General features: G+C 36.4%; 1 protein-coding gene across 1 annotated transcript; it reads left to right on the top strand.

The window, feature by feature from the left end:
• Nucleotides 1-2,426: 2,426 nt before the first annotated feature.
• Nucleotides 2,427-11,864, top strand: LOC125662492 (cartilage intermediate layer protein 2-like). The gene is made up of 9 exons (XM_048894728.2): nt 2,427-2,644; nt 4,608-4,646; nt 5,578-5,754; nt 5,966-6,280; nt 6,405-6,513; nt 6,781-6,932; nt 9,178-10,910; nt 11,063-11,307; nt 11,400-11,864. The coding sequence occupies exons 1-9, from the start codon at nt 2,458-2,460 to the stop codon at nt 11,632-11,634; spliced, it is 3,192 nt and encodes a 1,063-aa protein (XP_048750685.2). The 5' UTR covers nt 2,427-2,457; the 3' UTR covers nt 11,635-11,864.
• The last annotated feature ends 668 nt before the right edge of the window (nt 11,865-12,532 follow it).

Below are 12,532 nucleotides of genomic sequence, written 5' to 3'. Positions count from 1 at the left end.
ATTCCCTGGGTTATCGCATGAAAACAAGAGATGTCTGGAAAACACATATGCCCCCATGGTGCAAAATTGAAAAGGGTTATTCACACACATCATTTAATTGATAGAAGTATCAACAATTCAAAATATTGAGCAGACAATATATTCCTAGGTCAAGAGTGGATTGACCATGTGACCTTAAAATCAATAGGGGTCATCTACTCCTGATGATGTACCAGTGTCCCAAGTTTGGTGTCAATCAAGCAAATAATTCTTAAGATATAAGAGATGATATATATTATGTCCAGTTCAACTATTGACCTCAATATTTACCTCAAAATCAATATGGGTAAGTTTCTCCTGAAGGTGTACCAGTATACTAAGTTTGATGTCTGTCAAACAAAAGGGTTATCAAGATATTGAGTGGACAGTATATTACAATGTCCAGTTTGATCCTGGACCTTTGACCTCAAAATCAATAGGAGTCATCTTCTCCTGAATATATATCAGTGTACTAAGTTTGATGTCTGTCAAGCAAAGGGTTCTCAAGATATTAAGCGGGCAGCATATTCCAATGTCCAGGTTGACCCTTGACTTTTAAACATGTTACCTCAAAATCAATAGTGATCATCTTCTCCTGAAGATGTGCCATTGTACCAAGTTTGATGTCTGTCAAGCAAAGGGTTCTCAAGATATTGAATGGACAGTATATCCCTATGCCCAGTTTGACTCTTGACCTTTGATCATGTGACCGCAACTTCAATAGGGGTAATCTTCTCCTGAAGATGTACCAGAATACCAAGTTTGATGTATGTCAAGAAAAGGGTTCTTAAGATGTTGAGCGTACAGTATATTACAATGTCCAGTTTGACCCTTGACCTTTAAACATATGATCTCAAACATCTTCTCCTGGAGATGTACCAGTGTACCAAGTTTGATTTCTGTCAAGCAAAGGGTTCTCAAGATATTGAGTGGACAGTATCTTCCTAAATCAAGTTTGACCTTTGACCATGTGACCTCAAAATCAATAGACATTATTTATTTCTTAAGATGTACTAATGTGCCAAGTCTGATGTCTGTTAAGCAAAGGGTTATCAAGATATTGAACAGACAGTATTTTCGTATTTCCAGTTTGACCCTTGACCATGTGGCCAGAAAATCAGTAGGGTTTAATTGAAAATTCTTTGTTTCTCATGATATTGAGCGGACAGTATACTTCCATGTCCAGTTTGACCCTTGACTTTTGACCATGTGACCTAAAAATAATTAGTATTCATCTTCTCCTGAAGATGTACAGTGTACCAGTGTACCAAGTTTGATGTCTGTCAAGCAAAAGGTGTCTCAAGATATTGAGCGGACAGTATATTCCTATGTCCAGTTTGACCCTTGACCTTCGATCACTCGACCTCAAAATCAATAGCTGTAATTTTCTCCTGATGATATACCAAAGAACCAAGTTTAATGTCTGTCAAGCAAAGGGTTCTCAATATATTGAGCAGACAATATATTCCAATGTCCAGTTTGACCTTTGACCATGTGATCTGGAAATCAATAGGAGTCGTCTTCTCCTGAAGATGTACCAGTGTAACAAGTTTGATGTCTGTCAAACAAAGGGTTCTCAAGATATTGAACGGAGATTATATTCATATGTCCAGTTTGACCTTTGACCATGTGACCTCAAATTCAATAGGGGTCATCTTCTCCTGAAGATGTATCAGTGTACCAAGTTCGATGTCTGTCAATCAAATGGTTATCAATATATGGAACAGACAGCATATCCCTATGTCCAGTTTGACCTTTGACCATGTGACCTCAAATTAAATGGGGATCATCTTCTATGAAACACATTTGACCAAATGACAGGTTGTATTGTCATGCCAAATTATTTTTATTTGCGAAATGCTGACTTTCAGCGAGATGTTTGAAACCCCTGTAACATCAACTTTGCCGGTAACCTAGCTAGATTAAAACAAAACTGATAATACCCAGAACAACCTCTAGAGTATCGAATCAGTTGAAGGACATAAACACTATATGCAGCTGGTAATGAAATATTGCCACATAAATATTGGACAGTTTTTGATGGAAAAGCTAAACTCATCCAGTTTGTCATGCAGTTGAGTTGTTAGTTTCTATGTCCCTAAGAAACCCGTGTCTCTATTTGTATGTTGACTAAATAGCAATCTTATTGCATTTTCTTCTAAGAAAAAAATGTCATCAATGTCATCTGGCTTGTAAAGATTGTGTAAATAACTTAAACATTGCTATAAATGATATATGCGTAGGTCTACTTCAGATGTCGTTTTGTATATTTCACATGAGTATTTTGCATGTCATTGAACTCAAATACCGTAAATCTTGGTGGTATATAGAATGACTTATCTATAAGTATGTATATGTTTGGAACACTTAGCATATATATAGATATATATAAACCTCCGAAAAGGGATTTGAAACACTGTCACTCCGAGCTCAAGAAAAATGAGCTCTAGTGTAAAATTCAATTCTTTCGACGATAGATATGTCCACACAACTGAACAACCTACAATCGTCGCTGTATCGTCTGATATAGCGAAAAAAAAGATAGCCCTGATATTTGGTGCCATTGTCGTGGTTGGAGTAATTGCGACTGTTGGGGTAATTCTGGGTGTTGTCATTCTGAAGAAAGGTAGGAGTCTCTCAAAGAAAATCATTATTTGCGGTAGATTATATAGATAATGATCTATAACGTGACCAATTAGGTTAGATTTATGAAGTATTTTATTTATGAACTCTTCCTCTGGGAATTTCTTTACGTCATTCTTTACCCCTTTTGCACTTTTTCAGACAAGTGAACGAATAGAACGTGTCCGGATAACCTGATGATTTGCAAGCCCAAAACAATAACATTGTAATTTGGAGTGTTAATCCAATTGTGATAAAATGCTAGTTTTAATTAAACTTAAGTACAACTTAAGGAATCTAATGTTGTTAAAATCTAGGGCTCTCTTAAAAGTGTTTACAGACGTAAGTATATATAGTGAAACTTCTCTAAACCGGCCGGCTCTCGGACCGAAAGAAAAACCCATGCCGGTTAGAGGGGTGGCCGGTTTACCGAGAATTTAGCATTTAAAGACATTTATCTCAACTTTCACAAAAGAGGTACTGTTCACTTTGATATGGTGGTCTATGATTAATTTTCTACGGAGATCAATTTAATCTGCTTCTACTTACTCGAAATATTCTCGCTGAATTTATCTAATTTTAAACTGAATATCTTTAACAAAATATATAAAGAAAATACAAAGGCCTATTATTGAAATTCCTTTTACCTATAAAGACTCTGTTTATACATACATCGCTTATGTCATTAACAAATATGTTTTGACGTTTTTGAAAAGTACAGTAGTAAATATGAAATTGTAGTATAGATATTTCTTAGGAATTTTAAGTCTATGGGGATCACGAAAATTAATTTATCTTTTGATAATTATCATTAACAACACGAGTAAACTATATAAATTAATGAGACCACGTGTTTTTCACACCTCCGGTTGATGATTTCCCACCCGGCCCGTCGATCAGTCAATATTCACACCTGGCCGATCTTGATCACTCTCTGGCCAAAATCCTCTGGTCTTCAAGAAGTGGTCGGTATTATAAAAGTAAATTACACATCTTTGTTAACAAATATTCTCCAAAAAGTGGCCGTTGTCTGGTTCCCAGTGGGTGGTCGATTTTGTAAGAATTTCTTTAAAAATATATAGTAAGATTTCTGCCATGACTTTAAAAATCGGCCGATACTCAGGGAGAAACGGTTTTCTTAGGGACCGGTTTAGAGATGTTTCAATGTATATAACATGTGTAAACTAAATGTTGGAAAATATTTAGATAATTACACGTTTTTGAAAATAAATCTCTTGAATGCTAGGATTTACTCGTGTATGCAAAATTTGTCAAAATGATAAAAAGTATTACATAAATCTGCATAACGTTGCTTGATACAGAAAGAAGATATGCTTTGACACCTATTGGTTAATTTCATATGTGTGTGACTTGAAATAAGTATTATTGTAATAAAATATTATGAATATCTACGTGTTTTTCAGTCACAATTTATAAAATCTTCGACGTTATTTGTTGGATTAATTTTGCGGAATTAATGTGGTATTGTGATGTATGTTTCTTTGATATGGTATTGTGATGTGTGTGTTTCTTTTTTTTTTTTTTTCAAAATAGATGTCCATAAAAAGCACCAAGTTGCAACAGGGCTATTAGTTTCATAACTATCTTTTAAACGTTTTTGTTTCTGAAACAGAGTATGACACACGTTAAAATTATATACCTTCATATCAACAATTATGTGAAAATCAAGTTGGAATATTTTTTACAATACATTTTTAGAAATTTTAGGCCAGGATCGCATAAGAGGCAAAATATAAAATGTTCAAAACGATCCATTTGAAAAATTAATCTCCTATACATTCGTACCCGTTAGACCTATTATGCCTGAAAATAACCTAGTGTCTGTTTAGAAGTATGATACGATGGTTTTATGAATGTTAAAAAAGAACAATTTTCATAAAGAACTTTGTAGCTGTGTTCATCAATGCAGTTGGCTATCTTATTAATATAAGCCACGGTTTTTACAGATGACAACCGCGGTAATCCACCAGATGCTTCTATAAATGGTAAGTTTCATTTATTGATTAAACAATCGAAAAATATATCCACACAAGGTTTTTCTTACAAAGACCAATTGACATTCCCCATTATCTAGTAAATAACACAAATGTTTCAAATTTTGTGTAGTAGAAGAATGAAAGGTGAGAATAACGAACAGTAATTAATTTAATAACCCCTATAATGTAAAACTTATACGGTACCAATTCTGATGCACCTGATGCGCATTTCGACAAATAATGTCTCTTCAGTGATGCTCAACCGAAATGTTTGAAATCCGAAATAACAATTCAGTTTTGGAACTATTATAGGGAAAGACAGTGTGCCAAAAAAGTGGAGTCAAATTCGTCTAAGGATAAGAGCTATGCATGAGGGAGATACTCCTTCATTTTGAAAGGAATTTCTAAATTTTATAACAGCAATTAAATATACATCCGTATTTGCAAGCTAGTAACGAAGTACTTAGCTACTGGGTTGTAGAGACCACCGGGGACTAACAGTCCACCAGCAGAAACCTCGACCCAGGGGTCATAATGTAAAACTTATACGGTACCAATTGTGATGCACCAGATGCGCATTCAAAATAGATAGTTGGACAAACACGGACTCATGAATATACCACGGACCCTTGGACACACCAGAGGTGGGATCAAGTACCTAGGATAAATAAGCACCCCCTCTAGACCGGCCACACCCACCATCACTCCTATATCCTGATCAGGTAAACGGAGTTACCCGTAGTCAAAATCCGTGTGCCGAGAACGTCTAACAATTGGTATGAAACACGTCAGACAGCATTTAACCCAATGATAGGTCGTATTCCAATTTCAAAATACTCATTAAAATAAGAGCCGGAAAACCTGGTTTATGAACTCGCTTTTTGAAAGGTGGTTGTAGAATTATCTGTTAATTTACACTAATGGTTTTGCTTTTAATTAGATGCAGTAGACGGAAAATGGACTTACTGGGACTCGTGGTCTGACTGCAGTGTAACATGCAACACAGGGACACAACGGCGCACCCGAACCTGCACGTCCCCTCCACCGATGTATGGGGGGAAATCATGTGTTGGAATTTCTTTAGAAACACGACAATGCGCTACCTGGAATTGTCCTGGTTTGTATGAAACAAAATATAAGTGATGGTTCTGCGCACATATATGAACCAAATTCTAGTATTAAATGAACAAACGAAAATGACGAAGAGTGATCAATTTCATATATCTTATAAAGAGCCCAGGACACACCAGGGGTGCACGCATCCCCTGTTGACTAGTCAAAACATGCCATGATCCCAATATCTTCACTAGGTATCGATTTTTTTTCAGATTGTGCAAGAATATGTCCTGACGGTGGAAATCTCAGTCCGAATTGTGAAATTTGTGAATGTGTTTCATCAACCATCATTGGAACGGTGAATGACCGAACAAACTTTTCAGTAGCCGAAGTTGACATATTTCTCTCTTATCGCCCATGGAGTCCTATTGCCACTACAAATGTTCGTGGACGCTATACTGTATCAAACATATGTTTCAATTCCACTTCTGTGTTTGTAAAGAAAGGAGGTTTTTCGACACAGAATGTCACACCTCGGAGATTGAATAATACGCACTGGGAAGCTAATTTTGAAATACGAAAACTAGGTTTGTTTAAAGAAGAATCATTGTTCTTACCTATAATAAACCTAACATTTTAACATTGTGTATGAAAGATTTTTAAGTTTTAATTCTTACTGTACTGTGTTCTGTGTACAATGTATTTTGACAGAAAAACCATGGATTTCCAGAAAACCGGTCTCAAAAATCCGATTTGTAGGACTGTCAGCAACGTTTTGTTGCCAAGCGAACGGATTTCCCATGCCACAAGATTTTCAATGGTATTGTACTTGACAATTAATTCATTTCTTGTATATCTATTGTCCCATTATATAAGTTTTCAGTCACTAAAGAGCATTTAACGAAACTCCAATAAATTGATCTATAAATGGCGCTTACAACGATAGTAGTGATGGGTATTCATTTTGCCAATGCTTTCCGTGACACGGTGCTTCCGTCTGTAACATCATATCTAAAAGCCCAAGTAATCTTTTGTAGCGGTACCTCATTTTCTGCAAAATATTACTATGTTATCCACTTAAAATCAGGTTTAAAGACGACAGCATATTAGCCGGAAGAGGAACAGATGGCAATTTGGTATTCAACTCAGTTAAAAAATCGGACATTGGAACATACTTTTGTAAAGTTACAACAGAGGCCGGATCTGTTTCGTCAGAACGTGTCACTTTAGACGTTAGAGGTATGCCTGATTAGTAATATCTCCGAAATAAGTGGATGGATTGCAACCGAGTAAGCAATATTATTTGATATTAGGGAAACATGCAATTAAAAATACACATGCATATCGATTATATATAGTTGAAAGGTGAGGATAACCAACAGTGATCAATCAAATAACTACATAGATCTTGTGTTTCTAAAACACTGAATCATGTTTAAATCATATATGTGACAGGATCTGGCGCTCATTTACCACGTTCACAGGAAAAATTACAATATTGCTTTTATGTAGAGATTTGAAGCTGATTGTTTTGGAAAGAAGTTCGAAATCTTCACTTTATGTAATTTGATAAGTTTTCACTATTATCAAAATAACTTTCAAATCTATATTTGAGAGATTTTTGCTATATTGTGATTCACAAAATGCACAAAATGGAAGATATTTTTGCCACAACACAATATACAAACAATTGAAACTTTAAGTTCGTGAAATGGAAGCATAACTTTGTATATGTGCTAGCCTTTTACTTATTAAAGGATGGGGGCCTCCGTGGCCGAGTGGTTAGAGCATCGCGCTCAAAATCACACCGCCTCTCATCTCTGGTCGGCGTGGGTTCGAATCTCGCTCGCTCGCACCGATAAATGTGAAAAAGTTTCCCAGTTTACTTGTGGAAGGTCAGTGGTCTCACCCCAGGTATATTGTATCTGGGTTCTCCATCCATCAATACAAACTGGGCGCCACCAGATAAGTAAAAAAAATGTTGAATGTGGCGGAAAACATCCATCAATCAATCAATATTAAAGGATGATGTATTCAATTTTTACATCAATGCATGCTACTGACAAGGTTGGTGTTAAAGGGTATTCAACAGTCTCGTTTACAGTCAGCACTTCGCACTTCTTTGGTCGTGATAACAATCTAGTTTGCAAATACAACCTATCATTGAGTCAAATGCTGTCTGACGTGTTTTATACTGATTGTTGGGCCGTTTTTTGGCACACTGGATTTGACTACAGATTATTCCGTTTACCTGGTCAAGATATACGGCCCATGACGGGTGTGGCCGGTCGACAAGGGATGCTTACTCCTCCTAGAAATTTGATCCCACCTCTGGCATATCTTGGGGTCCATGGTTGCCCAACTCACTGATATGTGCTGTGAGATTGTTCGCTATTCACTCTCTTGACCTTTTGATTATTAATGTATAATGCGCACACATATGACAAGCAAAAATTATGAGATTTCAATAAAGTTAATTTCTTTACATTTATTCATTAAATCTGTTTTGTTTAATTTTGATTCTTTTACAGTTTGTGGTATTTTCATAAGACATGTTACAAATATAATGATCGCGTAGAATGTTCGTTTCGTAACCGGGAGGTCGTGAGTTCGTGATTGTTCCTTTGGGGAATGAAAGATGAAGATAACGAACAGTGATCAATCTCATAACTCCTATAAGCAATACAAAATAGATAGTTGGGCAAATACGGACCCTTAGACACACCAGGTGTAATCAGATGCCTAGGAGGAGTAAGCATCCCCTGTTGACCGGTCACACCCGCCGTGCACGGCATTTAGGGGCGAAAATCGCGGGTTTTTCGGATATGAGGCGTTGGCACTTTAAAGAACCCACTTTAAGCACTATGGCCCTAAATTCATTGCACCTCACTTACAGCTGGTGACGTCTCAATATGACTGAAAATGATTTGACTAGAAGTAAAATAATCAATTAATCAATCATCCAAATTCCAATGATTTCGTCAAACATATAGAATTGAAGGTAATCCCTATTTGCTTTTTAAAATTACGTGGTTTGATTTATAAAGTGCCATCATAATCTTTTGATCTTTTAAACAAAATGTGTTCCATCAATTGCATTGCTGTATAAATTATCAATTAGTAATTCTCGAAACACTAATGCGTGTTAGTTTCAAGAAACCTACAATATTGTATCCTTTAAAGTAATCCATACAGAACCATCCTTGATATTTTGATCATAGATCACAGTGCATTTTGCCAATATAAAGTTTTGATTGACCTAATATCTTAGGAATGAAAAAGGTGCGTAACGAATAGTCATTAATCTAAAAATTCCTATAATGTACAAAACTGGACCCCGTGTTTTGACTTTGTTTGAAAGATTAATACTTAACTTCGTGAAGGAATATTGCCTGTTATTTGTTTTCCTTTAACATTTCTATATGCACCTTAAACGCTATAGTATTTTGAAACAATGTACTTGATAATTTTGTACTATCTTAAGATGCTTCTGTTGATACCTGTAATCCGGAACCGACAACGAAAGAGGAAAATCTACCAAATGGATGTTTTTACAATGATAACGGAGACAGGAAATCAGTAATAGATGTTGGACATTGTCCAAATACTAAATGCATCACCAATACTCTAATTGACAACGGGACATGTGAAGATTGGTGGCCGAACCATTGCTGTGACGTATCGCAAATGCAATCTATCGAAGTAGAATGTGATGGCGGGTTTACATATTTGATTACAAAAATTGTCTCCTGCAAATGTCGCGAAAATGAAATGTCAACAATTATAAATGGAATGGCGTATGGTATCCGCAACAGCTCTAGAGTACCCTTCAACAGAGGTGAGGTAATGGTAGATGGAGAGCTAAAGGGTATTACTTCAGCCACAGGGTATTTTTCGGTCACAATATCGGGGGAAGTTTCACGTGTGGTTTTGAATTTGCGTAATGATAGATCTGGTCAACTCTTGGATACAACTAGAGTGATAGATGTTGCATTTGGTACAACGACTTCTATTGATATTCATGTTCCTTTAAAACCCGAACCAAAAACATTTAACACACGCCTTGGCTTTGATATACCTCTTGGAACGGAGAAAGGACAACCATCAACGACAAGTCTATCAATTGCCGAGGACAGTATTATTGATGGTGACGGTAATGCTTTTGAGGGAACTGCAAATGCTAGAGTCCATTTTGTTGATACCCGAAATTTGGATGACCTAAATGAAATGTATGGGGAACTGAGATTTACAGACGAGGAAGGAAATGCTGTCGACTTAGAAACATTTGGTATGGTTCAGTTATCCGTGGAAGACACCACTGGTTCACCTTTATATGTAAATGGAAAAATCAAAATGTCGCTAGATCCGACATCCTTCAATTTGTCAAACACAGGAGAAAATTTGCATTTATATAGTTTGGACATAAACACGGGAAAGTGGGTTGATAGGGGTTTAATGTCCTATAATTCCTCGAGTGGATCAAGTCGGAAGAGAAGATCCAGTGGTGGGAATATTGAGGGGGTTATTGCTGATTCTATTCCGATTATAGATCAAACAGAAATCGTGAATAATATAGTACAGGTAAGAAACACGAGACTTGTAAGCTCCATTAACATCAACACAGATAGGCCTCTGATTTATCGTCGCATTACGGAATACCGTAATGTCATTTCTCGCGACACAGTCACAAGAGATGATGCATGCTTTGTAAGAGTGAAAGCATACTCTGACTTTACATTTCGCAACCCAGAATATGGTGTCCGAATTACCGCAGCAACGAAAACGAAAAATGGCGGCCCGTTCAGAGGCAGAATGTCATTGGTAACCAGTGCAAACAATAACGGGATTTTGTGTTTGCCAATCTTTTGCAACTCTGAAGTTTACCTTATGGCTGAGAAAGGGAGAACCTATTATGCTGGTGATCGTCATATTTTACCTCCACAAGCAGTGTCAGTCAACATTGCAAATGGAACACAGATAAGACTGGATTCTGATTATAACAATTACCTCAATGGAGAAGGACCTGTTTTTGTCTACCAAAGACGATCGAAATGCATCGCAGAGTCTACATTTATTTTTCAATTTGCACCACTATTGAAGGAGGGCATCCGTGATTCACTGTCAGGGGATTCTATCCATAATCAATTAAATTCATGGTACACGGAACCTGCAAATAGTCCCTTTAGACGAACGTGCTTTATGAAAGTGAAAGTAGATGTAAGTAACACCACATCTTCATACAGCTTGTCACGTATGAATATGTCATATATAAGCGATGAATAAGTGATACAAAGAGAATTTTGTCTACTTGTGTTTGTGTTTAACAAACGAACAACAAAAATAATAAAAAAGCAATTTGTTTTTGATAGTCGATAGATCATTCACTGGAGGCAACTGGTGTTAGTATGATGGATCATACCAGCAACATATACGTCGGACGTTTCAAAGCACCATTAATTTGGGACGAAACTACAAACAACAGAAGGGAAAAGGCGGCCTGTGTCGAGTTTCGTTGTCCTGGCAGACTTATTGATGGAACCACTACAATTAATGATGTAGCAACTTTGTTAAGAGTGCAGATTTTAAGCCAGGAAGGACACTTCTGCAATATCACGTGATGATTTCACTAGCTTATGATGCTTTTCGTCAGATATATACTTCAACACAATAAAAACATGGTATAAACATATTTTTTTCTTCTTCCAGAAACGTGGCTGCTGGTCTAAATATCGTACGTTTCCCGGGTCCACTTGGTGAAGGATTTCAATTTCGAGCGGATCCAAACGACAATTATGGATCTGGGATGGGTGTATACATCCGGACATTTCCTTTTTATGCAGCTGAAGCGACCTGTCGGACTGGTTTAGATTCACCAAACCTCAGCCCTATTATGAAACCGAACGTAAACCCTGCAGTGGAATTTCAGTGCATAGGAATCTGAATTATTCTGACATGAACATGAATGGACATGCATTGATTTTAGAAAAAATATTCTGGTCGATCTTAAATATTTGCGTCATTTAAGAATGGATTAGAATATTTGTGTATCGAATTTTCATATTTCTAAATTATTCTTGACACCTTGTACAGGTGTTGTATACTTGCATCATGTTCAATACTATCTATGATTAGAGTGAATTGCTTATGTATTAAAGCTCATAGTAAAATGAAGTGTCAATTTTCTATCGTACTATATCTTACTGGAAATTTCCATTGATCATATTTGATTGCTTTTAGATTGTTTAACGCCCCGCTCGAAAATATTTCACTGAGATGGAGACATCAACATTTGCGGTGAAAAGCTGCAGAATTTAGGCCTATGTTATGCGCTTACAGCCTTTGAACAGGGAGGGATATTTATCATGCCACACCTGCTGTTAAACGGGGCCTCTGTTTTTCGTCTCACCCGAAGGATCGCTCCATTTATTCGCCCCTTACAACAAGTAAGGGGCACTGAGGATCTATTCTAACACGGATCCCTACGGGATAACATATAATAAATGAGATATATTAATATAATGCATTTGTAATCTAACACGAGGAAATGCAAAGAAAAAGCAGTAGCACATAAACTTATTTATTTAGTTATTTACTGACTTGATTAAATGACTACGTCATAGTAGTTCATATTTTGTTGATAACAATGATTCACAATTTGATGCGAGTCATAAATATCAGGAAGCAAGAAAAATAACGAAAGTATATCATTATGAGGAAATTATGCGGACATCAAATTTCATAGATCAAATACTTTATGATATAACAATATACAGTTTCTTGCAAAATTTGTGTAATATCTCATATGTGTGAGTGATCGGGCTTAATCTTTTAAATAGAAA

Source organism: Ostrea edulis, chromosome 8, assembly GCF_947568905.1.
Source record: "Ostrea edulis chromosome 8, xbOstEdul1.1, whole genome shotgun sequence".
In the NCBI taxonomy this organism is placed as follows: domain Eukaryota; kingdom Metazoa; phylum Mollusca; class Bivalvia; order Ostreida; family Ostreidae; genus Ostrea; species Ostrea edulis.
The sequence above is the reverse complement of the archived record's forward strand: the minus strand, read 5'-3'. Positions and strand labels throughout refer to the sequence as shown.